The 27,077-nt window shown below is 36.1% G+C and overlaps 1 protein-coding gene across 16 annotated transcripts in view; it reads left to right on the plus strand.

Moving 5' to 3' along the window:
• Window positions 1-27,077, plus strand: part of SOX6 (SRY-box transcription factor 6) — a 652,380-nt gene that overhangs the window by 505,359 nt on the left and 119,944 nt on the right. For 10 of the 16 annotated variants that reach the window (XM_037839347.1, XM_037839348.1, XM_037839337.1 and 7 more), the window contains 2 exons: window positions 2,388-2,467; window positions 3,896-4,018. In XM_037839347.1, the coding sequence (XP_037695275.1) occupies window positions 2,388-2,467; window positions 3,896-4,018 (203 nt within the window). The remainder of the gene's footprint in view (window positions 1-2,387; window positions 2,468-3,895; window positions 4,019-27,077) is intronic. The other 6 variants (XM_037839344.1, XM_037839346.1, XM_037839345.1 and 3 more) reach the window with 1 other exon arrangement.

Raw genomic sequence — 27,077 nt, forward strand, 5'->3', positions numbered from 1 at the left:
AAGTAAATTTCACAGTACCTTTAAATTCCTCTCCTTATAGTTTTCTCTTCCACTTTTAATCCCTCTCTTCTGCTCCCTTATCTTCTCCCTTCTCTGCCTTTCTCCTTCTCTCTCTTCTAATCATACTCTGTGATATATTCTCTTGCTCTAATGCATTCACTCTTACTTTTAGCATTGATACAATGATGTGTTCTGGAGAAACAGCTTTCTAAAGATGTTATTCAGATATACAGATTCCATCCAATAGAAAAGTTAAAAACATTAAAAAATATGCTTGTCAGCAGTGGAAAGAAGGCTGTTTGTAGCCAGCAGGTGAGCTGGAGAGTACTACAGGGTGTGGTAGAGATAGTAATAAATTAACTGGCAAGCCAAAAGCTATAAAAAAAAAAAATTGGCTATTTCATACCACAGAAGCATGACAGCTATGAAAAAAGGAGTGCCCCAGGGAATTCTTTTAGAGTTTGATTTTTTTAAATATGTTTGACATGAAAAATGTTTTAGTACAAATAAAGCAACTGGTATTAAACTTACAGAGGGAGAGATTGTGGTTTAGAGTTAGTATGAATAATGCATGATATTTAAAGAAAGAACGGCTCTAAAATGTTCTGGGAGGCAGTCCATGTTGATGGTTGTAATGGTGATTTTTTCCTCTATTTTTGAAGCATCATTAATTCAGCATCATTTTGTGATTTTTTTAACCTGGTAAGATATCGACCAAAGAAACACTGTTTGATTTAGATTAGGATATTCTTTCTTCAGATAATTTAGTTTAAATATGAAGAAGATCAGTAGAATTATTTAAGCATAAAGCGACAGTCATTTACTGTAAAAAAAAATAATTTGGCCTAGTTATCTTTTTTAAAAAGCTCATATAGCATTGCAAACCAAAATCAACCTTATGGAAGGGGAAAAACAAGATCAGATATTTTGAACATTACTCCATAGGAGACCAGCACAATATAGTGTTAGTGAATGCATTGTAGCAGCTCTCCATATGCAATCAGAAGCCAATTGTTACTGGACTGTGTACAAGCACACACTGTGCTCAATGGTCTGATGAGGTATTATGGATATGATGCGAAGAGACTGTGTAGATTAGAAGCTAACAATTTGTTAAAAGTGAAAGCAACTTAACATTTACATCAGGCCAGCTGAGTAGCACTTCATGTGGCAAGCAGGATGAGTTCCAAGGAACCAGGGGCTCCAGGAAGGCTCCAGGTATTAGTGTCCATGCAGAAAAAAACGAGAGGTTTATTGCTTTCCAGTTGAATACCTTTATTTCTGTGGTCCTTTCTGTACTGTCTCTTCATTATGATATTCAGCTTTTAGTATGGAAAAGTTCATGCAAAACAGCATGATTATTATAAATGTCAAAAATGTGTGGAGGAACAGCCTATTAAAATATAGCCTAGAGATAGTACATAACACTGATTTTAAATAAGTAGCTGAAGCCAAAGTGATACTCTATTAAATCACTGATGTGGTGTAATTTATCCACAAGTAGTAATTTTGATTTCATTTACCACTATCACAATGCACTCTGCATCACTTTCTCTTGGTTCTTCGGGTCACAGCATAAGCCTTAACCTTAGGTCACAGAAGGTACTTCAGTTCCCCCTATTTGAGAATGAGCTGAAAATGTAGCACAGTTCTCTGCTGAACCATGCTCAGTCTCTGCCGGGCTTTTGATGTGGATGTCCCATATTAAATGTTTAGTTACTTAATCAAATGATCATCAAAGAAGGTTCGATCAGTGCCTAGTGTGCCTGGTTCTGTACTAGGTTCCACTGGAAGTTAATCCAGAAAAATACGATTTCAATTCTCATTGGGATACCAGGAACTGCACGGAGTGTTGGCAGATAAGAGTAGCTGCTCTCTCACCCCACAGTATTGAAGAAGTTGCATTTAAAAGTTTTTTTCTTTATTTTTTTTAAAGTTTAGGGTTATGGGCAGTCGCTAGCTCATAGTCTTTTTTGAACTCTAACACTCTGGCTTGACTATCAAGCCAAAATGTGTTTGTCTTTCTAATATAAAAGCCTCAGTGCTTTCTCAATGTACTGAATGTCAGCCTGGCTTTAAGATATTTTTTTTACTCTTAAAAAATGATGTATTACAAGATTTGTAATAGAGTGAACATGCTTGAATTGCACATTTAATTTTTTTTAACACCATATTCATGTTTTGCCAGTTTGCCTACCAGCTATTTGTTAACAAAAAGTTCCAAGGCAGCACGGCAAGTCTGTGCCCAACTAAGCCTTTTGTTTCTGCAGATGTTTGGGCTTAGAGCAACACTGTAAAGCTCAGGCAATCCAAGGACCATGTTTGTACTTGTCTGCTGTGATTCCCTGTGCATTGTCTAAACGTGTATGCATTGTTCTCTCCGACAGGTGATAACTACCCCGTACAGTTCATTCCATCAACAATGGCAGCTGCTGCTGCTTCTGGACTCAGCCCTTTACAGCTCCAGGTAAGTGCCAGAAGAAAAAAATGTGGGATACAAGCCAGTGCTTTAGTGGAAAACTGCTAACCAGCTGTATGCTAAATAATGGCCTGAATGTTAAATAATTTTTTAAGCATAGCCCAAAAGGATTAACACCTTATGTACTTAACCATACTGCAAATAGAAGAGAAAGCTGCCAGTATCAATATTTTTAAAGGAAAATTGACATTATTATTTAGTACTATGTACTCTCTATCAGGTGAGTTAATAGTTTTACAATATTTGTTGCTAGTTGTTACATGTTAGCTTTTTCCATATCTATTTTCATCCATGTTTCCATTTATGTACAGATTAGGTTTTACAAATGGGCATCAAAACAGAATTTGTCCCCAAATATATGTATTTTCATCCTTTTCAGGGTCAATGGTCTGGCCACAGTGTCTGACCAAGATTAGTGGGATTTTTTTTTTTTTATACTTATAAAGATAAATTTGGAGAGTAAGTGTTTCAGAAGCTGAATAAAGAATCATTTACGCCTTATTTTCTTCACATGTAAAATGAGGAATTTGGAATAGAACTAGATGATATTCACACTCTCCTAGTACTGCCATTTCAATAGGAAATTGACTTTAAAAATTAGATATATATTTCCAACAAATAAAAGCAAAAAGATAAGATCATCAAAATACCTGTCAAACCTTCAGTATTTGAACATTTATAAAAAATAATTAACAGCTTTAGTTTCAGTATAAGGGAACGTTTATTAAAGATAGTACTTTGTTCTTAAAATTTACCAATGATTATGTTTTAGTTTTCTTAAATGCTCTTAGGGAATTGCATCTGTTTAGGTGTTTTTATTTCTACATTGCTATTCCCTATATGGCTTGAACAAAATGTACAGATATTTTACCAGGAAAAATAAACACATCATTTTGAACATTTTCAATTGGACCTGCAAATAAAGTATTTTTCCAGCACTTTGAGAAGTGTTTGTCATAAGTCTCATCCAGGAAGCCATGAAGATGTTACCCATTAAAGACTTCCTTGCAAAGTTAGAAGTTTTGCCTAACAAGAGCTGTAGCCCCTACCTCTCTTCCGAACCTTCACCTTACCCTCTACTAACCCTGGAACTCACTGCATTTGGTAAAAATCTAAAAAGGAACCTTACTTATAGTAAACCTAATCTATTTCTTCTTTACTCATAGCTATACTGTAGAGTGTCTTCTTGAATCAGAGACAGAAAAAATAGTACCATTGTTTGATTCTATAACCAAAGGAGCCTCTGGTTTCTGCAAAATAGAGAGTCCGGGGTCTAAACCTTCCATTTTCCGTTCTTTGGTGTGGTCAATACCCTGGATTTAGAAATATATATTCTGTTTTATGAGTTCTGACAGTATGTTTTGTCTTTTTTTTTTTTTTTTTTTTTTTTTTTTTTCTGACTATGCTACTAAACAGAAGGGTCATGTCTCCCACCCACAAATTAACCCAAGGCTAAAGGGCCTAAGTGACCGTTTTGGCAGGAATTTGGATACCTTTGAACATGGTGGTGGCCACTCTTACAACCACAAACAGATTGAGGTATGAATGCTTCCATTGGTGCTTCATTGGGTGGGGAACTGGATTGTTCAGTCATATTCTAGGCCTTCTTTTAAAGTGGCAAGCACTCAACCTAAACACTAAAGCCTAATCTTTCCCTTTCTCTCATTCCTAAAGAGGCTCTCTTTTTGCTCCTTTTCATCCAGAGAAAAAAGCAAAGCCCCAAACCAATGCCCCTGAATTAATTTATTGCTATATATTCAGGTAAATTTGGTTTCTTTACATTGTGAGTGTCCTCAATGTCATCTTTATGTCTCTTATTCTTTTATGTTTTTTATACATAGTATTGTATAGTGTTTAAAAAGTACTGAAACATTTTTTATTGCATGTGACCATATAACAACCCTGTAAATTTGAAAAAAATTAATTAGGACTTTATAGATTAAAAAGCTGAGGCTCAGAGAAGCAAGTTATCCAATCAAGGCTACAAAATATTTATGGAGTCAGGGTTGTTACCAGTGAATCCTAACTCTAACTAATTCAGATTTCCTAACTTTGTTTGCTCAGGCTGAAGTAAGGGTGGGTGTCAAGGTTTGACTGGTTGATTTTTGTGTCATAAGTTTCTGTAGTATCCCTCTTGTGTTTTACCTTCCAACAAAGCTCTTTGTGGGTTTTGTGGGATATTCTTACTACTTTGGAGAAGGTGGCTTATAGGGTTCTTTGAAAATCAAGCCCCTTTCTGCTACAGAGACCTAGTCATCTTCTCTCCAATTTCGTGCTTAATTACTCTTCTGTATCACTGAAGTTCCTCCCTGAGACTATCAGATATTGGAAGATTTCCAACTATCTGTTGAGTCAAAAAAATGGTCACAGGTTACATCAAATTGAAACACACTTAAATTTTCTGGGTTAGATCTAATACCAAATTTTGTATCCTAACCTAAAATGGGGAACTCAATCCAACAAAGGAAAATAATAACATCTAGCAAGGTTGTATATTCAGCTACTCTTGGCTCTGTCATTCTATACATATCATGGTTACTATGTAACATGACTACTGTGTAATCAATAAAGGGTCCCTTTGACATCTTGTTCCTTTATGCATTTAAGTCTGCCTTTGGGAAAATGATAGGGAAAACTCACTCTTAAGAAGAGGAAAGAGAACAAGATCAAAGGATACTTTGGTAGTAGCTTAAGGAAGAGTTCCAGAGCTTATTGTCTGCCTTCTCCGTTCACTTTCACTTTGATATAAGAGGTGTGTACAGGGGGTTTCCACCCAGCCATGACCAGACATATGCTGTCAGAGTGTCTGTGGTCTTCCATACAGCCAGATAGTCTTGGCTAAGACTATTGTTTCACTATAGAAAGGGTACCATATTTCTGAGGAATTCTAAACAAAGAGATAGCTGGACATTAGGGACAAGCTTTTCTATATGATGATAACTAGCAAGCTTACCCATGCAGGACAGCTTGAGAAACTTTTAAATACTTGGAAGAATGTGAAAGCATGTGGCCTTGGCTGAAACTCAAGACTTCTGTTCCTCTTTACTTTTCATTTTCTCTTGGGGCTTTGTGTTCTGCCCATAAACCATCTCTTAGCCAGGTTTCTACCCAATCTCTTCTTTTTTAGGTTTTTAAATTTTTATTTATTTAGCTTTTCATTTTGAAATATTTCAGATCTACAAAGAAGTTGCAGAAATAGTACAAAGAATTCCTATATACCATTCACCCAGAATCACCAAGTGTTAACATCTTATATAACCACAGCACAATTACCAAGAACAAGAAATTAAAATTGAAACAACGGTATTATCTAATGTACAGATCTTATTCAAAATTTGCCAATTGTCCACTATCACTGATATCATTTTTTTGCAGGTCCAGAATACAACTAAAATCACACTTTGCATTAACTAGCCATGTCTTCTTCATCTCTTTGAATCTATAACAGTTTCTCAGTCTTTTACTTTTTTCATTCTTCTTTTTTAACTAGAGAAGTTGTAGGTTTATAGAAAAATCATGCAGAAAATACAGAGTTCCCATATAACCTGCCTCACACATGCAGTTTTCTCTATTATTAACACTTTACATGATGTGGTACCTTTGCTAAAATTGATGAAACGATGTTGTTATAATTATACTATTAACTATTGTCCATAGTTTATATTAGGGGTCACTGTGTTGTACAGTCCTATGATTTTTTAAAAAAATTTTTGTTGTGGTAACATATATACAACCTAAAATTTCCCCCTTTAACTACATTCACATTTATAATTCAGTGATATTAATTATGTTCACAAGGTTCTGCTACCATCACCACCACCCATTACCAGAATTTTTCCATCGTCACAAACAGAAGCCCTGTACCAATAAAGCATTAACTCCTGTTCCCTACCCCCAACCCCAGCCCCTGGTAACCTCTATGCTAGTTTCTGATTGTTTGAATTTGTTTAATTATTTCATATCAATGAGATCATACAATATTGTCCTTTTCTGTCTGGCTTTTTTTATGCAACATGATGTCTTCAAGGTTCATCTACATTGTCACATGTTATCAGAACCTCATTCCTTTTTATGGCTGAATAATATTCCATTGAATATTGTTGTGTGTGTGTATATATATATATGTAACATTTTCTTTATCCAGTCCTCTGTTATGAACTCTAGAGTTGCTTCCATCTCTTGACAGTTGTGAATAATGCTGCTATGAACATTGGTGTACAAATACCTCTTTAAGTCCCTGCTTTCAATTCTTTGGTGATATGTACCTAGAAGTGGGATTGCTGGGTCATATGGTAATTCTGTACTTTTTGAGGAACTGCCAAACTGTTTACACAATGGTTGCACCATTTTACATCCCCACCAACAGTGAATGAGTGTTCCTTTCCTTCTCAGATTGTTCATTACTAGTGTATAAAAACACTACTGATTTTTGGATATTAATCTTTAAACTTGCCACTTTGCTAAATTCATTTATTAGCCCTAGTAGATTTTTGTTGTAGATTTTTTGGACGTTTCTATATATGGAATCGTGTTGTCTGCAAAAGGGGAAAATTTTATTTCTTCCTTTCCAATTGGGATGCTTTTTATTGCTTTTTCTTGCCTATTTCTCTGGCTAGAACTTCCAAGACAATGTAGAATAGCAGTGGTGACATTGGACATCTTTGTCTTATTCCAGGTCTTTGAGGAAAAGCTTTCAGTCTTTCACCATTGAGTATGTTAGTGGTAGGTTTTTCATATATGTCTTATCATGTTGAGGAAGTTTCCTTTCATTTTCTAAGTGTTTTTATCAAGAAGTGGTGCTTGATTTTGTTGATTCCCTTTTCTGCATCAATTGAGATGATCGTATGTTTTTTCCCCTTTGTTCTTTTAATGTTGTGTATTACATTAATTGATTTTCTTGTTTAACCATCCTTGCACACCTGCAGTCAATCCCACTTGATCATGGTATATAGTTCTTTTCTTTTTCTCTTTTCTTCAGTTCTTTCATTATTATGCAGTATAGGGTATATTCAGAAAGGTAAAGACTTTCAAAGCACATTCAATGAGTAGCTATAGAGCAAATTTCAAAGTGTGTTATAGGTTACAGTTCTACCGTGTCATTTACCTCCTTCCAGCTATTCCAACACCCCAGCATCTAAAAAAGATCTATATTTATATAAAGTTTCAGTATTCATAGACCTTTTTTTAATAATAAAAAAACTACATTTCAAACAAAACCAAAACAAAGAAATAAGAAAACAAATAACCTAAAATAACTATATTGCTTCCAACATGTTCCTACCATACACCCCAAAATTAGCAAACCATAGTCGTTTCTGAGCATTCCCATAACATTAAGATTACCCTCTATAACTTATCTGTTCTAATTAGATTATCATTCCCCCTTCACTATTTGCTGTTGCTAGGTCCCCTACATTCTGCAATATAAAATACTTATTTTACATTTTTCACAGAGTTCACATTAGTGGTAACATACAATATCTCTCTTTTTGTGTCTGGCTTATTTCACTCAGCATTATGTCTTCAGGGTTCATCCAGGTTGTCATATGTTTCACGACCTCATTCCTTCTTACAGCCGCATGGTATTCCATTGTATGTATATACCACATTTTGTTTATCCACTCATCTGTTGAAGGACATTTGGATTGTTTCCATCTCTTGGCACTTGTGAATAACCTCTTATGATTCTTTTTATTTCTGTGGGTTCAGTGATCATGCCCCCTCTTTGATTTATGATTTTAATTATTTGTGTCTTCTCTCTTTTTGTCTTTGTCAGTCTAGCTAAGGGTTTGTGAATTTTAGGATCTTTTTGAAGAACCAACTTTTGATTTTGTTAACAATGCTCTCTGTTGTTTTTTATTCTCTATTTCATATATTTCTTCTCTAATCTTTGTTATTTCTTTCCTTCTGCTTGCTTTGAGTTTAGTTTGCTGTTCCTTTTCTCTTCCTCCCAGTATGTGGTTGGGTCTTTGATTGGAGCTCTTTGTTGTTTTTCAGTGTAAACTTTTAGAGCTATGAATTTCTCTCTGAGCACTGCCTTTGCAGTGTTCCATAAGTTTTAATATGTTATATTCTTATTTTCATTCTTTTCAAGATATTTGCTGATTTCCCTTGTGATTTCTTCTTTGACCCATTGTTTGTTTAAGAGTGTTATTTAATTTCTGTATATTTGTGATTTTCCAGTTCTCCACCTGTTATTTTTTTTTTTAAATTTTTATTGGGATTCTTCAGATACCATATAGTTATCAATAGATCCAAAGAATCTAGTTGCCCCTGGTACCCTCATACAGCTGTACATCCATCACTGCACTTAATTTTTGTTCAATTTTTAGAATCTTTTCATTACTCCAGACAAGAAATAAAGTGAAAGATGAAAAAAGAAAAAAAACAAAAGAAAGAAAAGGAAAGGAAACTCAAATCCTCCCATATCCCTAACCAACCCCCCTCAATTGTTGACTCGTAGTGTTGGTATAGTACATTTGTTACTGTTTATGAGAGAATGTTGAAATACTACTAACTGTAGTATATAGTTTGCAATAGGTATATATTTCTTCCCTATATGCCCTTCTATTATTAACTTCTAGTTGTATTGTCATACATTTGTTCTGGTTCATGGAAGAGTTTTCTAATGTTTGTACAGTTAATCATGGACATTGCCCACCATAGGATTCAGTTTTATACATTCCCATCTTTTGACCTCCAACTTTCCTTCTGGTGACATATATGACTCTGAGCTTCCCGTTTCCACCTCATTCACGCACCATTCGGCACTGTTAGTTATTCTCACGTCTTGCTACTGACACCTCTGTTCATTTCCAAACATTTAAGTTCATCCTAATTGAACATTCTGCTCATATTAAGTAACCGCTCCCCATTCTTAAGCCTCGTCCTATATTTTGGTATCTTATATTTCATGTCTATGAGTTTACATATTATAATTAGTTCTTATCAGTGAGACCCTGCAATATTTGTCCTTATGTGTCTGGCTTATTTCACTCAGTATATTGCCCTTGAGGTTTTGTCATCAACCCATTTTTTTTTTAAGACGGCTTTGTTCACACACCATACATTCCATCCTAAGTAAACAATCGATGATTCTCTGTATGGTCACATATTTATGTGTTCACCACCTTCACTACTATCTATGTATGGGCATCTACATTTCTTCCACAAGGCAGAAGGGAGAGTCAAAGAAGGTAGAGAGGCAAAAGAAAGAGGAAAAAAAATGACAGCTAGGAAGTTGCAAAAGGAAAAGTAACCTTAAATCAAAGTAGAATAAAGAGTCAGATAATACTACCAATGTCAAGTGTCTAACATGCCTCCCCTATTCCCCCCATCTGCATTTACCTTGGTATATAGCCTTTGTTACATTAAAGGAAGCACAATACAATGATTCTGTTAGTTACAGTCTCTTGTTTACATTGATTGTATCCCTCCCCCAGTGCCTCCCCATTTTTAACACCTTGCAAGGTTGACATTTGCTTGTTCTCCCTCATGAAAGAACATATTTGAAAATTTTATCACAATTGTTGAACACTTTAGATTTCACCAAGTTACACAGTCCCATTCTTTATCTTTCCTCCTTTCTTCTGATGTCTCACATGCTCCCAACCTTCCTCTCTCAACTGTATTAATAGTTATCTTTGTTCAGTGTACTTACATTGCTGTGCTGCCATCTCCCAAAATTGTGTTCCAAACCATGCACTCCTGTCTTCTCCTATCACTCTGCAGTGCTCCCTTTAGTATTTCCTGTAGGGCAGGTGTGTTGTTCACAAAGTCTCTCATTTTCTGTTTGTTGGAAAATATTTTGAGCTCTCCCTCATATTTGAAGGACAGCTTTGCTGGATATAGGATTCTTGGTTGGTGGTTTTTCTCTTTCAGTATCTTAAATATATCACACCACTTCCTTCTTGCCTCCATGGTTTCTGCTGAGAGAGCCGCATATAGTCTTATTAAACTTCCTGTGTATGTGATGGCTGCTTGCAGGATTCTCTCTTTGTATTTGACATTTGATAATCTGATTATTAAGTGTCTTGGCATAGGCCTATTCAGATCTATTCTTTTTGGAGTATGCTGTGCTTCTTGGATCTGTAATTTTATGTCTTTCATAGCAGATAGGAAATTTTCATTGATTATTTCCTCTATTATTGCCTCTGCCCCTTTTCCCTTTTCTTCTCCTTCTGGGACACCAATGATACATATATTCTTGTATTTTGTTTCATCCTTAAGTTCCCGGAGACGTTGCTCATATTTTTTCATTCTTTTCTCCATGTGCTCCTTTGTGTGTAGGCTTTCAGGTGTTTTGTTCTCCAGTTCTTGAGTGTTTTCTTCTGTCTCTTGAGATCTGCTGCTGTATGTTTCCATTGTGTCTTTCATCTCTTGTGTTGTGCCTTTCATTTCCATAGATTCTACTAGTTGTTTACTTGAACTTTAAATTTCTGCCTTATGTATGCCCAGTGTTTTCTTTACAGCCTCTATCTCTTTTGCGAAATATTCTCTAAACTTTTTGAATTGACTTAGCATTAGTTGTTTAAATTCCTGTGTCTCAGTTGAAGTGTACGTTTGTTCCTTTGACTGGGCCATAGCTTCATTTTTCTTAGTGTAGGTTGTAGTTTTCTGTTGTCTGGGCATCTGACCTCCCAGGCTGTCCCAATAAGGTTTTCCCAGATGAGAACAGGCTCAGGTCACAGAAGGAGGAAATATTCAGTATTTGGTTTCCCTGGTGGTTTTTCTTAGAGGATTGTTACAACTGTGCTTTTCTGCCTGGCAGGTGCACCTGTCAGCCTGTCACTGCCTGTGTAAGAGGGTGTGGCCTGTGGCTCTCCTCCTTCAGGCTTTGGGGTCTGGTTCCGGAAAGGCAGACAGTAGAGCTGGGCCCCTCCCTTTCCTCTTGGGAAGCTATGCCCCCTCCAGAGAGGTCAGCTGCATATCAATAAGTTCTTTGTTTCTCTGACTCTGCTGCTTTAAGTGTTTTGATTTTCAAATGGCTGAGGCTGTCTTTATTGCGAAGCGCTGTGGGCTGAAAATGGCTGAGGTTTTCTCCACAGAGAGAGAAAGGGACAGAAAAGCTCCCAGGTTCACCTGTCAGCCAGAGATAGCATCTGATCCTCTGGTCTCCTCGTCCTGAGACAGATATGTCCCCCGACTCTCCCAAGGTCAGTTGTCACCAAAAGCCTCTGTCTGCTTATTGAGGATTCACTGTCTGTATTGAGCAATTAACATTAAAACCCCAGTTGGAGCTGGGCTGAGAGAGTGCTGCTCTCTAGCACCGCAAGGCTTCCATGAGGGAGGGGCTCTCGGCTCTTGGCTCTCAGCTCTCAGCATGGGTCTGCGGTTTTACTTACAGATTTTATGCTGCGATCTCGGGCATTCCTCCCAATTCAGGTTGATGGATGATAAGTGGGCAGTCACGTTTGTTTTCCCGCAGTTATTCCAGGTTGTTTAGTAGTTTTTTGGTCATTTATGGATTGTTCTGGGGGGGCTAACAGTCTTCCACTTCTCTCTATGCCACCATCTTAGCTCTCCTCCACCTGTTATTGATTTACAGCTTCATTCCACTGTGGCTGGAGAAGATGCTTTGTATTTTATTTTAGCCTTTTTAAGTTTACTGAAGTCTTTTTTGTGACCTAGCATTTGGTCTATCCTAGAGAATGATCATGTGCCCTTGAAAAGAATGTATATCCTGCTGTTTGGGGTGCAGTATTCTCTATATGTCAGTTAGGTCTAGTTCATTTATGACAGTATTCAAGCTCTGTTTTCTTACTGATCTACCTGTTCTAGCCATTAATGAAAGTGGTTTATTGAAGTCACCATCTATTATTGTAGAGGTGTCTGTTTCCCCCATTAGTTTTGCCAGTGTTTCCCGCATGTATTTTATGGCACTCTTTGTTAGGTATATAAATGTTTATGGTTGTTCAGGGGAGTGAATCTCCCTGGCAACGTGGAATATTACTCCTGGGGAGGAATGTAGACCTGGCATCGTGGGATGGAGAACATCTTCTTGACCAAAAGGGGGATGTGAAAGGAAATGAAATAAGCTTCAGTGGCAGAGAGATTCCAAAAGGAGCCGAGAGGTAACTCTGGTGGGCACTCTTACGCACACTTTGGACAATCCTTTTTAGGTTCTAAAGAATTGGGGTAGCTGGTGGTGGATACCTGAAACTATCAAACTACAACCCAGAACCCATGAATCTCGAAGACAATTGTATAAAAATGTAGGTTATGAGGGGTGACAATGGGATTGGGAAAGCCATAAGGACCACACTCCACTTTTTCTAGTTTATGGATGGATGAGTAGAAAAATAGGGGAAGGAAACAAACAAACAAACAGACAAAGGTACCCAGTGCTCTTTTTTACTTCAATTGCTCTTTTTCACTTTAATTATTATTCTTGTTATTTTGTGTGTGTGTGCTAATGAAGGTGTCAGGGATTGATTTAGGTGATGAATGTACAACTATGTAATGGTACTGTGAACAATCGAATGTACGATTTGTTTTGTATGACTGCATGGTATGTGAATATATCTCAATAAAATGAAGATTAAAAAAAAATAATCACTATGAGGTCACAATAATTATTTAACTATCTGGCCTAAAACTCATGAACTCAATTTCATCAGGAAGAACCTCTGATAAAAACACAATGTGAGGAATATTCTTTTAAAGAATGGTTCAGTTGTATCCTAATTTATACAGATTAAGGTTATTATTGACATATATTCAGATGAAAGAGAATAAATATACTTGAAATAGAAATGCAATGTTTGGTATGAAACTGAACACTATTATAGTTTTCTTCCTTTTTAGGTTTCTAACATTATTATTTCTATTAATATTTTGCTTGTTCTATAGGGCATGATTGGGTAATTATTGGGGGGAGGGGTACCAGGCCCCGAGATGACATATTTTTACTACCACCATGTTTATTTAAAGATTCATAATGTTCCTGTGTATAAATAACGGAATTCTCTATTCTTAAGTGAAATACTACAAGAATAATTAAAGAAAATGACATTTTTTAAAGTATAAATTTCAAATTGTTAAAGACAACCATTTTATACAATTAATATGAAACAATGTTAACATGGTGAAGAAATGAATTAAATGCACTTAAAATGTGAAAAAAAAATGTTTATGGTTGTTATTTCTTCTTGGTGTATTGAACCTTTCATTTATATACAGTGCCCTTCTTTGTCTCTTGTAACAGACTTTTACTTAAAGTCTATTTTGTCCAATATTAGTATACCTATCTAGGCTCTCTTTTGGTTACTATTGGCATGGATTATCATTTTCCATCCTTTCATTTTCAACCTATTTGTGTGTTTGGGTCTAAAGTGAGTCTTTTGTAAACAACATATGGTTGGATCATACTTTTTTCCTTTCTGCAAATCTGTCTTTTGATTAGGGAGTTGAATCCATTAAAATTTAGTGTTATTTCCATAAAGGCAGGACTTACTTCAGCCCTTGTGTCCTTTGTTTTTCTATATGTCATAACTTTTGCGTCTCTTTTCCTTTATTGCAGTCTCCTTTTGTGTTTAGTTCTTTTGTGGTGTATCTGATTGATCCCTTTCTCATTTCCGTTTCTGTATATATTTTAAATATTTTTGTGATTACCCTGGGGTTTGTATTACACAACGTAAGTTTATAACTTACTAGTTTGAAAAGATATCAACTTAACTTCAATATCATATGCATTCTCTGCTCCCATATCTCTCCATTTCCCTTCTTTATTATTATTATTTTTTTGTCCGTATTACCTCTGTATATTTTGTAGGTCCATTATCAGGAAATACAACCGTTTCTCATTCAATTGAATTCCGTCTTTTACAGGAATTAAAGAGTAGAACCATATATTGAAGATAGTATTAGGTTTTGCATTTATCCATTTAGCCACCATTACTGACAATCTCTACTTCTTCATACTGTTCCAAGCTACTCTCCCCTGTGTTTTCCTTTTAACCTGAAAAACTCCTTTTAGTATTCTTGTACGACAGGTATTTTGGGGATAAACTCTCTCAGTTTTGTTTATCTGTGAATGTCTTAAATTGTCCCTGAATTTTGAAAAACAGATTTTCTGGATAAAGAATTTTTGGCTGGCAGTTTTCTCTTTCAGTACTTTAAATATATCATACCACTGACTTCTTGCCTCCATGGTTCTTGATGAGAAATCAGAACTTATTCTTATTGAGTATCTCTCATATGTGATGAATTGCTTTTCTCTTGCTGCTTTCATGATTCTCTTTTTACCTTTGGCATTTGACATTCTGATTAGTATTATTTTTCTTAGCGTAGCTGTATTAGGGTTTATCCTGTTTGGAGTTTGTTGCACTTCTTGGACATGCATATTTATGTCTTTTCTAAGAGTTGAGAAATTTTTGGCCATTATTTCCTCAAATATTCTTCCTGCCTCTTTTCTAATCTCCTTCTGATACTCCCATGATGTGTATGTTGGTATGCTTCACGCTGTCATTCAGGTTCCTTAGACATTGCTCTATTCTTTTCTCTATCTGTTCTTCTGACTGTATGATTTCAATTTTTCTGTCTTCTAGTTCACTGATTCTTACTTCTGTGTGTTCCCATCTGCTGTTGAATGCCTCTAGTGTATTTTTAATCTCCATTATTCTGTTTTTAATCACCATAATTTATTTTTCTTTTTAAATCTTTCATTTATTTTTGCTTATACATTATCTTCTTAATATTCTTTTAGCTCTCTATCCATATTTATTTGTATCCATATTTTCCTTCAACTCCTTGAATTGATTTAGGAGAGGAGACTGAATGTCTTTGAATAGTTGTTCCAAAGTCTTTGTCTCCCCTGAAGTTTTAATTTGTTTCTTTTACTGAGCCATGTCTTCCAGTTTCTTAGTATGACTTGCAATTTTATGTGCTAACTGTGAAAGTCAATTTTGCCCTCTTGCTGAGGGTGTTATGGTAAATTGGCTATGTGTTAGGCCTCTTCTTTAATGCCTGGTCCAGCTTATCCTGAACCTTTAGAGCAGCTTGTGTTTTAACTGTCCAGATTTTCTCAGGTCTGTTTATTATTTTATTGCCCTGGATATGCCTATTTATTGCCCTGGATATACAGTACTACTTTTAAGATTGACCTTTTATGTATGATTGTTTCACCTTCTACAGAGGCTTCCTTTCCTCTGTTCCTTTTCTGGAAGTCCTGAGCTTTTCTATTTTTGTGCAGATTTTTCTTCCTAGCTCTTGTGATTTGCTCAACTGTTCTCCCTCACTCAATACCCCCTTTTCATTACACTTTTCAGTCTGGGGGCCCGTCCTGTCTTATAGCAATTCAGTTTTCCCTTTTTTCTGTGAGACTTTTCTGTCCTCGCTAACTTCCACCTTAGGATATCCTGCTCTGGGAAGCTGGATGGGGTCAGTGTTCAGAATCTCCTGTTTCCTTTTTGGTGTTTAGGTGCTCCAGCAATTATAGACAGGGTTGGATGCATGCACCACTTGCAACGGTTCCTCTGCAGGTCTCTTCTCTTTCATGGGGGTCCTTTTGTTTGCATGGCACTCACCAACTGCTTGGGTTCTGCTCTGGTTCTATGTGGCCTTGGGTCTCTGTGCCTGAGTATGCATGAGGTTCTAACACACAGCAGTGAGTGGCTCTGCAGTCTGAGTCCATGGTGGGAGGTGCTTGGGGGTGCTTGGGCCAGAGTGCTGCCGCGTGTGACCCTTAAACCACACAGTTGAGTGAGGGGGTGGGGTCTGGACTGGCAGGTCCAAATAACAGATCTCTTACCTGCTTTTTTCGTGATTTTTTTTTCTTCGATTAACATTTGTGGAGTCCTTCTCCAGTATCTATCTTACTTCAGAGTTTCAACAGGTGGAATTTGTGCTCTTTTTAGTTGTTTCTGAGGGAAGACTTTTCTGGGGCATGCCTTACGTTGCCATCTTGATGACGTTGCCTCCCTATTATTTTTTAAAGTAAGTTTTTAGAGTTTTAAGTTTCCCTCTCAGCACTGCCTTTGCTGGAACCCATAAATTTTGGTATGTTGTGTTTTCATTTTCATTTGCCTCAAAATGTTTCCTAATTTCCCTTGTGACTTCTTTGATTCTTTGGTTGTTTAAGATTTTTTTTTAATTTCTACTACTTGTGAATTTTCCAGGTCTCCCTCTTTTAGTGATTTCTAGCTCCATTCTTTTGTGGTTGGAGAAGATACATCATCTGATTTGAATATTTTTGAACTTATTGGGACCTGTTTTGTGACCTATGGTCTATCCTGGAGAATGATCCATGTCACTAGAGAAGAAAGTGTATTCTGCTCTGTTGGGCAAAGTGCTCTTATATATGTTTGTTAGGACTAGTTGGTTTAGGGTATTCTCCAGGAGTTCTATTTCTTTATTGATCTTCTGTCTACATGTTGTATCCATGATTGAAAATGGTGTATTGAAGTCTGTTATCACTAATGTAGAGCCGTCTATTTCTTTCTTCATATTTCTGATTCATATATTTTTGGTTTCTGCTGTTAGGTACTTATATGTTTATAATTGTTATGTATTCTTGTTGAATTTACCCCTTTATCAGTATACAGGACTTTCTTTGTTCCTCATAAAAATTTTTGACATAAAGTCTATTTTATCTGATATAGCTACCCTGTCTCTCTTTTGGTTATTATTATATGATATTTGCTTTTCCATTCTTTCCCTTTCAACCTACTTGTGTTGTTGAATTTAAGTTGAGTCCCAATCTCTTCTTTTGCCTAGTTTGTCACTTAGGTTGGCTTCTCTTCCCCCTACCATCTCTGGCCCTTGATGCTATCAAATCCAGCTTTTCTTGGGTTTCTCTGAACCATGATGTCATATATATGAGTGCCAGATCTGCATAGTGCTGTGTCAGTGCTGATCTAGAAACACAGCGTATAGCGCAAGTCTTCCACGTTATTTGGCTGAATAGGGAACCCATTAATGTGGCAGTCCTCATAGCTTTGCAAATTAAGTTTGAATTGGTTTGAGAGTTTACTGTTTTTTGTTTATCCTTGCTCTATTCTCTGGCCTCCATTTTCCCTCCTTTTTCCTGCATGTTAGGAAACCTTTGAGCTCTTTGCTTCTGTAGCACATTGGTTAGAAAAGGTTGACCTTGTTTGAAAGGCAAGTTTTACAAACTTTACTGGTATGACTATAACATGTTTTTTTTGAATATCCAAGAATAACATAAGAGAAATCCATATTTAAGCTGCTGCAGACAGTAACATTTTAAATCTTGAGCAAAAGTTTAGGGAAGATTGCATAATATTTTGCTTTATTGTTTTTAACATCTGCTTTCATTTCTGGTTAGGGGGTTTTCTCCTTCTTTGACAAGCAGAAATATCCCAGCTCTGTCAACAATCATGATAAACTGTAGAAACTAAGGAAGCATTACAATTATGTTAACTGTTTTTATTTCTAAACAGAGATTCCTAGGAATAAAAGCTCACAACACAAGCACACATACACGCATCCTGCTGCATTACTCAGATATTCAGACCTGGTCCTCTCTACCTGATGTTGCAGTTAATTTTTCCTTAAAAATTTGCCACTTCTAATATTGATGGACCTGGGTAGATCTTAGCAGTATTTATAGTTGTGCCCCGGAAGCCTAAAATTTTGTTATCAAGTGGAGAAAAGATATTTGAAATAGAAAGACCCTCCTTGCATTAGCATATACCAGTTCTTTCTTTGAAATAAGGAAAATGCAGGAAAGACTCTTTTTTGGGTGGTGAGGGGAAGTTCTACTGTGCTGATCTAAGGCATGGTTTTCTCTGTCTCAGGGGCACAATATTAGGAGAGAGGCCAAAGGATGCTATTTTTAATTGAATGGTTCAGCAGATGGAGGCATGAATACTCATATATCTGAAGGTGGAGGGGCTTGAACCATTAATTTTGATAATGTATTTAACCCTGGGAACAATCAGAAACTGTAACTCTAAGGTTACAATGCTTTTGACCTTTAGAGAACAGAGGGCACTTGGTACAGTACACAATATATTATATTGCTATTTATTCCAGTTCTCTCACCCTTATAAATTTCAGGACCAGTTGCCATTTGCTTTCCTCAGCTATGTTAGCATTGGTCCTTCAAGTAAGTAAAAAAGAATGTTAAGGAAAGGAGACCAGTATAATGAGGCAGTCATGTAAATATGGCCTTTAAATAGCTAAGATGTTAGATTGTTTCTGAAGAAATATTGTCTCAGAAACTAAGCTCTTAGTGACTTTCTTTTTAATGAAACAGTGGTTTCATTGTATTGATTCATTTTCTGTGGTTACTCTCAATATGATAGATCCTTAAATTAATTTTGTTTTGTTGTTTTTAATTGGGAGTAATGTTGCCTCATAGTTGTAGCTTATATTAAACACAATCTGGTACTGTACTGTGCAAAGTGATGCACCTGTCTCATGCCTTCTTATTAAATGATGCATGCTTCTCTTCAGCAAATACAGCAGTTAAATATCACACAGTTTAAGAATTTCTAATTAAAATATCTCTACGTGTCAGCATATTGGTAATGTATTATTTTAATCCATTTATTTTGTTTATGAAACAGTGACATATGTTTAGATTGTGAAATATATGAGCCTTAAAAATCACTTTATTGAAGACAATTAATTCCTACAGTACTGTCTCGGTAATGTGTTCACTCACCCAGTCAGTCACTGGCGGCACTGCCAGTCTTAATGTTGGTAGACACACTTACCAGTTTTATCTGCATAACAGTCTTGGAAATAAGCAATAGCAGTTCTTTCTCTTAGCTCCCAACAATAGGGTTTTTCTTTCTTTACTTTTTTTCATACTCATTAATTCAGACTTGCCCCCCCCCCACAGAAAAAACATTTTTTGTTGCTTTCTTAAATACAATTAAAGATGGGACTGAGCATATGTATAAGGGATTCTGAAAGACCAATCAAAATTGAAAACAAGCTAGTTACCTTTTCAAAGTTAGACATAGTAATTTGTTTGTCAGCCGGGATATGTTTGGGTCAGCCCTGAGATAAAGTGACTGTCAGCAGTTATTCCTACAAGACAAGTAATTTCACTCAATGTATTACTGACAGATTGCTCACTTCTTTGGCTCACCAGAGAAAACAAACTTAATATTGATACAGGCAGAGTTTCTGTCTTCATTAGCCTCAGAGAAATGATTTTTATCGTGCATTCAAAGCCCACCATGCTTTAGTTGGAACTTATTTTAACAGACGAGTTCTTATAATGATAATATGAATAGTAACCTAAATGAAAAGAATTGTATGTGAAAAATTTTAAATATCAATGAAAATACATTTTTACTTTTATTTTGTATAGTTCAGGAGAAATTTGAGGAAAAAGCATGTAATTAAAGCCTTAAAACACTAGAAAAACCTATCAGCCATAAGTTATCCTTAAATGAATCCATTAGTCTTGCCAAGTTTGCAAAAATGGAGAACAATTGAAGTTTTGCAAAGGTGAATATAAACACATATTTTATTTAAATGATATTGTCAATTTCCAGGGTACAGATGTAAAGAAGTGCCTGTTAACATTGGGAATGCTCTATTTCTATTTAGATGCTCTGCTCTGGCTCAAACCCTGTCTTCATGTTTGCAGTCTTAAATCCGCCTCAGTTTTGTGAGGGAGCCGGAGGGTAGGCTAACTTTCCTGCATAGGTTTTGGAGGTTGTGATTTCTAATGGAGTAGAGGGTTGAATAAGGAGTTGATTATAGTGACCGGTTACTGACCGCCCAATGAAGAAAGAGGAATGTACTGATTCAAAGCTTGTTTTGAGGATGCCAACCATGAGGTTTTGATTTAAGGAGAAAAGCTTGGTTTTCTCTCAGTCAGCCTTCACTCACTGTCTCTGACACTTTCCTCAACTTTTAAGTGTGGTAAAACTTGTGAGGACCATTACAGCTAAGATTAGACAAGCTGTGGGTAATGGAATAAATTCCACGTTTGGAATCAGAACCTTGTCTTAGAGCTTCCACTGTTACTTACTTACTATGTTGTCTTGTACTGTTCTCAAATTCTCTGCTTATCAGTTTCTTTTTTCTCTGTTAAAGGAAGATTAATGTCTATTGTCAGGTTGTTGCTGTTGGGATAATGAAATATGTATTTGATGTTCCATAAATGTCAGCTGAACCATCGTCAGGATAGATTAAAAAAGAAAAAAATTCCCAGCATCCCAGTAAGCATTAAGACAATTCTACATGTTTGATAAATATTTGGCAAATTAATATATTAATTATATTGTTCTTGGTAAGCTTTTTGTGTACGAAATAGTTCACTCTTGAGTGTATGAGTCCTTTGCTAAGAATTCCAATTATTCTTTCACATTAGAGTATATCATACTTACAGACATTTTAAGTCATCTGTGTAGTCTACCAGTTGCACAAGGAAGGCCTGTTAGCCCTCCAGATTGAAAATGTATGTGACTTTTTAGAGAACTGAAGTGAGATTCACCACCATTCAAGAGGTTGGCAGCTGATCATATTTACTGCTAATAAAATTAATGTGTAAGAAAGATTTAAAAAATTAATATATTAATGAATTTCATCCTTAGTGGCCATCTGGGACCCAAGCTTCTTTGAAAATATTTTTGTATATGTTCAGTTAAGTGCTTCTGTAAGAGGCATTGTTTCATGTGAGCAACTTTTCATTTCTAGGAAGGCTTCCTAAGAAAAAATGCAGGGACTAAGTAAATTCTGATGGAGGCCAGGGAAATAAAGGCAGATCATAAAAAGGGTACAAAATATGAAGATGGTTTTTAGTGTTTGGGAATCTGATTTGTCATTGTGTTCACTTAAGCAGAAGTTTATACCCACCTATAAATGAAAACATTGGGTAAACTGAGTTTTCTTTTGGAAATTTGATTTTCAGCTGGTTTTGAAGGTAATACCTACAAGTTGAGAGAGTTGGCTCCTCTCACCTAAGCTCTAATAGACACTGAATTTAAGTTATTTGATTGGTAGGATATTTAGGTAGGCTCTCAGAGATTGTTCAGTAGGAGCTCAGGACCCTGGAATTATAGGACCAATGCAATCCTCTCTCCATGATGTAGGATTCTCACCAACAGCCATTTAACTCCAGCCCCACTAATTAATCCACTCAACAGGGAGTTACCAGTGTGTGAATATTTGTATTTAAACTGACTACTTGTAAGATGTAATGGTTTCTAAAATGACAGGTATTTTTATTCCTGCTTTACTAAATAGCGGTTCTAAAGTATTGTTGGTTGGTATTATACATCTTATACGTGTAGGTGTATGTGTTGTAATCAGCTAGGTTGGAATTCAGAGAGGAGATGTTGTCGAGAATATGTTGGAATGTTTGAAAGCAAAATATTCTAGTGTTTTAGGAAATGCTTCATTCTAGTTTGCAATATAGAATAAGTCAGGATATGCAACATTTATGAAATTTACATCAGAAAAGGTGAGATTAAATATTTAATATGTCAGGTAATAGACTGAGGAAGACAAAAATGTATTTTAATGATATGTTAATTAAAAGGGATTGAGAAGCTACAGTTGAATGGGATTCCTCCCACAGATATGCCCCAGCTGAGGGATAAAGATTCTGACCAGTAGAGCTAGCACATAGTTATTACTGTCTGCCTGCTGGCTCCTCCTTCCTGTTTTATATGTTATAGGTCTGCATGTTTGTGTAAATCCCTATAAATTATAAATTCAGGAAAAAATTATGATTTAAACTCTTTGTACTGATTTGAAAACATCTTGCTTTATTTTGGCTGTACTAGATTATGAAGATAGGAATAATAACTATATTCTCTCACATATCTTTCAAGCTTAGATGGGACTAATAAAAGATTCTTTTCTCAATTAAATATAAACAAATATTAATTAAACATATACTGTATACTCTGTACTGGATGCTGTGTGGATGAAAAATCATTGTGTATTCTCCCCTCTTTCTTTCTTCCTTGTGATTGATGACAGCAGTAGGGCCAACGTTCTTTTCCAGTTTTATGAAGACCAATTCCTTTATATTCATAGTCATTTAATGTGGGTTTTGCTATGTTTTTGCATTTAATAAATTTAAAAATGGAGACAAAGTAGAACCAAATAAGTTTCCCAAGGCTTCCACCCTCTTGGTCATTTGGTGAGGCAAAGATTTAACCTAGAATTCTTAATTTCTGGTAAACTACACTGAGTTCATTTCTCACTATACATTTCTCTTCAGCACCAGATATTATACCTATATTAACCCTTGATGCCATAATATCTGACTTAACCTAGACCATGATCCTTGGTTCCTTGTCAGTGATTTCCTAGAGCTATTGAGTAGTATGAACGAAAACAAAACATTTATTGCTTAAATCATATCCATGTGTTTGACTATCTCAAAGCCTACAAAAGGTGAGCATATAGTATGCATTTGAAGCCAATATGAAATAGAACTGGTTGAACCAGAAATTCCATTTGGGGGGAATTCAATAAGTTTTAACTCTCATTTAATGTTCATTTAAATTGAGGAAGAAATGAAGTATTATATCCTTTCTTTTTTAATTCTTCTTACTTGAAATCATACCTGGTTAGCTTTAAATGTGAGTGTTGCAGTGATACAACACTTACTGTATCAAACTTGTATAAAAATCTGCCTTTAAAAGGGAGTTTAGAAAATGATCATGCTCAGAAAATATGAAAAAGTTTGTGTGCAAATATAAACATAACAAATTTAAACATTCAATTACTCACCAATTTTTATTTAGTGACTACTGTATGCTAGGTACATTCTTGACCAGTGGTCCTCAACTGGGGGTGACTTTACCCCCACTTCCACCAGAGATCATTTGACAATATATTTGGAGAATTTTTGATTATTACAGTTGAGGGTAGGGGGTAGGGGTGGGATACTATTAGATGCTAGATACCATTAGGCATCTAGTGGGTAGAGGCCAGAGATGCTGCTAAACACCCTACAATGCACAATATAGTCCCCCACTACAAAGAATTATCTGGTCAAAAATGTCAGTAGTGCTGAGGTTGAGAAAACCTATTTTTTCAACCTCAGGAAATACTCAACCTGAGGAATACTGGAAATACTCAGGAAATACTCAACCTGAGGAATACTGGAAATACTCAGGAAATACTCAACCTGAGGAAATACTGGGGAAAAATCAGTGAATAAAACAAGGTCCATGCCCTCATTGTGTTTACATTCTAGTGGGGTAAAGAGAAAATAGGGAAATATATAATGAAGAATTGGGATTGTAAATCTTATTTATCAAAATGGAAATATCCCTACCTACCTATATACCTAGCCACCTGAACCTGAATGGGCAGATTATTAAAAATTGAGACCCATTCAATTATTTAGCCATGTTTCTTTGCTTCACGTTGATCTTCAAAACTAAAACTTTTATTCTAACCAGTCACTTTTGGCTACAACAGTCACACTAGCCTTATCTTTTTAATTGTATTAAGCACTTCATGTACTCTGGCTTTTAGTAAAGGAATATTATTTCTGGCTTTATTAGTATATAAATCTGTCCTTCAGAATGAGGTAAATAAGAAATTTGGGGAAGACCTGGGAGCTGTTCATTAGTTTTTATAGGATGCTATTTACTGAGATCCCATAGGATGAATGGAGTCATTCTTGGCAGAGAACCTGTATTTGATATGTGAATTGGATATTACAAAGGAAGCCTGAATTTTCTAAAACAAAGAAAGAAAGAAAGAAAGAAGGGTATGAATATTACATACATATATATTCTATATACACACACTCATGCGCACTCATACTTATATATACATGTATATATAAAATCTATTGTATAGCCTTTTGCAGTTTAAAAAGCAATTTATATTTAGCCTTTGTAACAAATGTCTTTTATTATTATCCCCATAATTTAGAAAAGGAAAGTAAGGATCAGATGGGTTAAGTGATTTGGACCAGATTACTCATCTAGTAAACAAAATAACATTATAATAGGTAAAATAGAAATTTACTTCTAGTCCAGGATTTTTTGCTTTAAACTCTGCTGAATAGTATCTAGGAAATACAGTCATTTAGAGGCTTTCTTGCCTGACATATTTCCCTCTTATTGTAAAATTCAAGTGAATTAAAAATAAGTTAATTAAATTATAAAAGGGAAAAATTTAAAGTTAGCCTGATATTCTGAGGATCCCAAAGAGTTCATGTATTTTCACATTCCCAGCTGTGTGGAAAAAACTTCAAGGCTAACAGAATTTAAGGATAAAAAGAACTATGATGAAAACTCATCTTATCCTGTAGCTTTTCTTTGAAGAAAATTCTTACAATGTTTTTGCTAAATGTTTTGCCAGAGCCCTACTCATTTGAGAGTTGCTGGGCTTCTCATAATTTCTAAGTTTTGATGCATCTCCGGGAGTAGGTGGGGAGTTGTGTCCTTGCCCATCCCTAGCGTGTGTTGCCCTCTGAGCGTGTGCAGCAGGTTGCATGCCAGCAGATGAAGCAGATGTTCAACCATACTGGTATGGAGCGCCTGCTGCATAAGGAGCTGGGCATTCCTCTTGACATCTGGTTGTTGCTGGGTCGGGATGCCTGCCTTAGGCCAGGAGACTGCAGGAGCTATGGGGCAGAGAGCACAGAGTCTTTCTGCTCTTTAAGCTGTTAGTGCACTCAAGCAGCAATAATGCTGAATTATCGCTTGGCTGCTTTCTGCTTGGGAATCTTGGGACAATAGGAGAGTCAGGAAGAAGCATTTACAGTAAAGTCATGTTCAGAGAGACTACACTAATTATAGAGTATTAAAGAGCTTTATTTAAAATGATTTAATGTACAAATAACTCTTGACGGTTTATTAAAAACTTTTTTAGAACCATGAACCTAGTAGCTGTCAGAGGCTTTTATAATTTAAAATGGCTAATATAGAAACATTATTTCAGTATTTTTTCAGTTTTAGAGTCTGGTCAAATTGTGCTACAGAATATACAGCATCTGGTAAGAAGAGAAAACACACCAGTATTTGTAGCTGCTGGGGAAAATTTCTCTAACTTGAGGTAATTTGGGGGAAGGAAGATTTTTAGGTTAGAGACTGCCTGAGTTTTGTACTGGCTTTTACAGTTTTACTTTACCAAACTGAAAACTGGGCTGCATTTGCTGCCCAGAGCTGAAACCATCTGTTACGCCAATTTCCTTTATGATATGTGTTATTTAAGCACAATGGATGTGGAAATGGGTAGTTTAAAATGTATTTTGCGATGAACAGTTGTCACATTATGTTGCTTTTCCTCTTATAATTTTTCATTAGTGAGACCTCTGTGCTCAAAGAAGCCTTCTTATAAATAGATTATGGCCATTTGTGTTCACAGTAATATATTAGAGAAGAACACTATGTTGCTCTCACTTAACCTGTCGTATTCTAAGGGGGTTATATTTAATTACCACTGGTGAGAGGCTGACCTGAAAGACTGTGAAAAGTGATTGAGCTGCATTTTCCAAGTGCTGCTCTAGTCAGCTGGGAGAGAAATTAAAAAAAAAAAAGTACTATTTTCTGAAATTCTCTCTAACTAAGCTGTATTTCAATGGGCCATTTAATGCTCAAATGGACAAAGGTATTACTTCAGTCATTGAATTGTATCAAACTCTTTCTCAGAGGCCCAGTTTAAAAACTCTATAGGAAAAGTGGTTTAGCATCATACTCTCAATGGATTGTCACTTGGTCTGCTTAGAAAGAAAAGCAAATAAATGAATTGTTAAAAAATGAGAAACATTGTCACTGAATGGAGTGGAGCATGTACCCCAGCCGGTTCTCACTGTGTCGGGATTGCTTTCCAGAGTTCAGGAACTACTTATCCCACAAAGGAAAAGAAACTTCTGTCTGCAGTGCTACTTTTGTTTACCTGCTCAGAACATCTTCCCCATGTCCAATGAATTTGTTGCTCCAGGGCCCAAGGGGCAGTCCCTGCATAATGTGCAGTTAAGTCATTGGCTCAGACACAGCATGAGGTGTGTGTGGGGGAGGGGGGGAGGGCAGAGAGAGGGAGACGGAGGGTGACAGAGGGGAGATGGAGGAAGAGGGTGTGGGGAGAGGAGGAGGAGAAAGGAGAAGAGAGAAGCCTTATTGAGAAGGTAGAGTAATAGAGGCCAGGATGTGACTGATTTATATGGAAATCCTTCACTGCTCCATCTATTTTTCTGATGTTTTAATAAAGAGGCATTTCTTAATTGCAGAACAAAACAGTCATCCATATTCATCTATATTTAACCATACTCTTACTGATTTTAGATCCTCCTCTGACCACATTTCCTGATTATGAAACTATCACCAAATACAGATATTCCTCACTATGAAATAGGAAAGTGACACTATATCAGGTGATGATTCGTGGCCATTTATTAAAACAACATGCTTACTCTTATTTTTTTTTTCCACTCTCATGTGTGTTCTAGCAAAACTCCTCCTCCCCAACTTGTTCATTGCTTGTTGGCATTATTTATGAGTTATTGCCTCTGCTGTTGTGATGTGACTCTTTTCTGCAGCCCAGACTAACTTCTCCATTTCCTAAAGCCAGAAACTTTCTCCAGAATGCCAAAAACAGTGCTTATGCAGCTGGCTTGCTCTCTCATGTGTTTTCTGACTTCACAATAGTGATTGGTTTGAAAGTTTCAAGAAAGTGGTGCTTCTTGGTTCCACAA

Source organism: Choloepus didactylus, chromosome 6, assembly GCF_015220235.1.
Source record: "Choloepus didactylus isolate mChoDid1 chromosome 6, mChoDid1.pri, whole genome shotgun sequence".
NCBI classification, from domain to species: domain Eukaryota; kingdom Metazoa; phylum Chordata; class Mammalia; order Pilosa; family Megalonychidae; genus Choloepus; species Choloepus didactylus.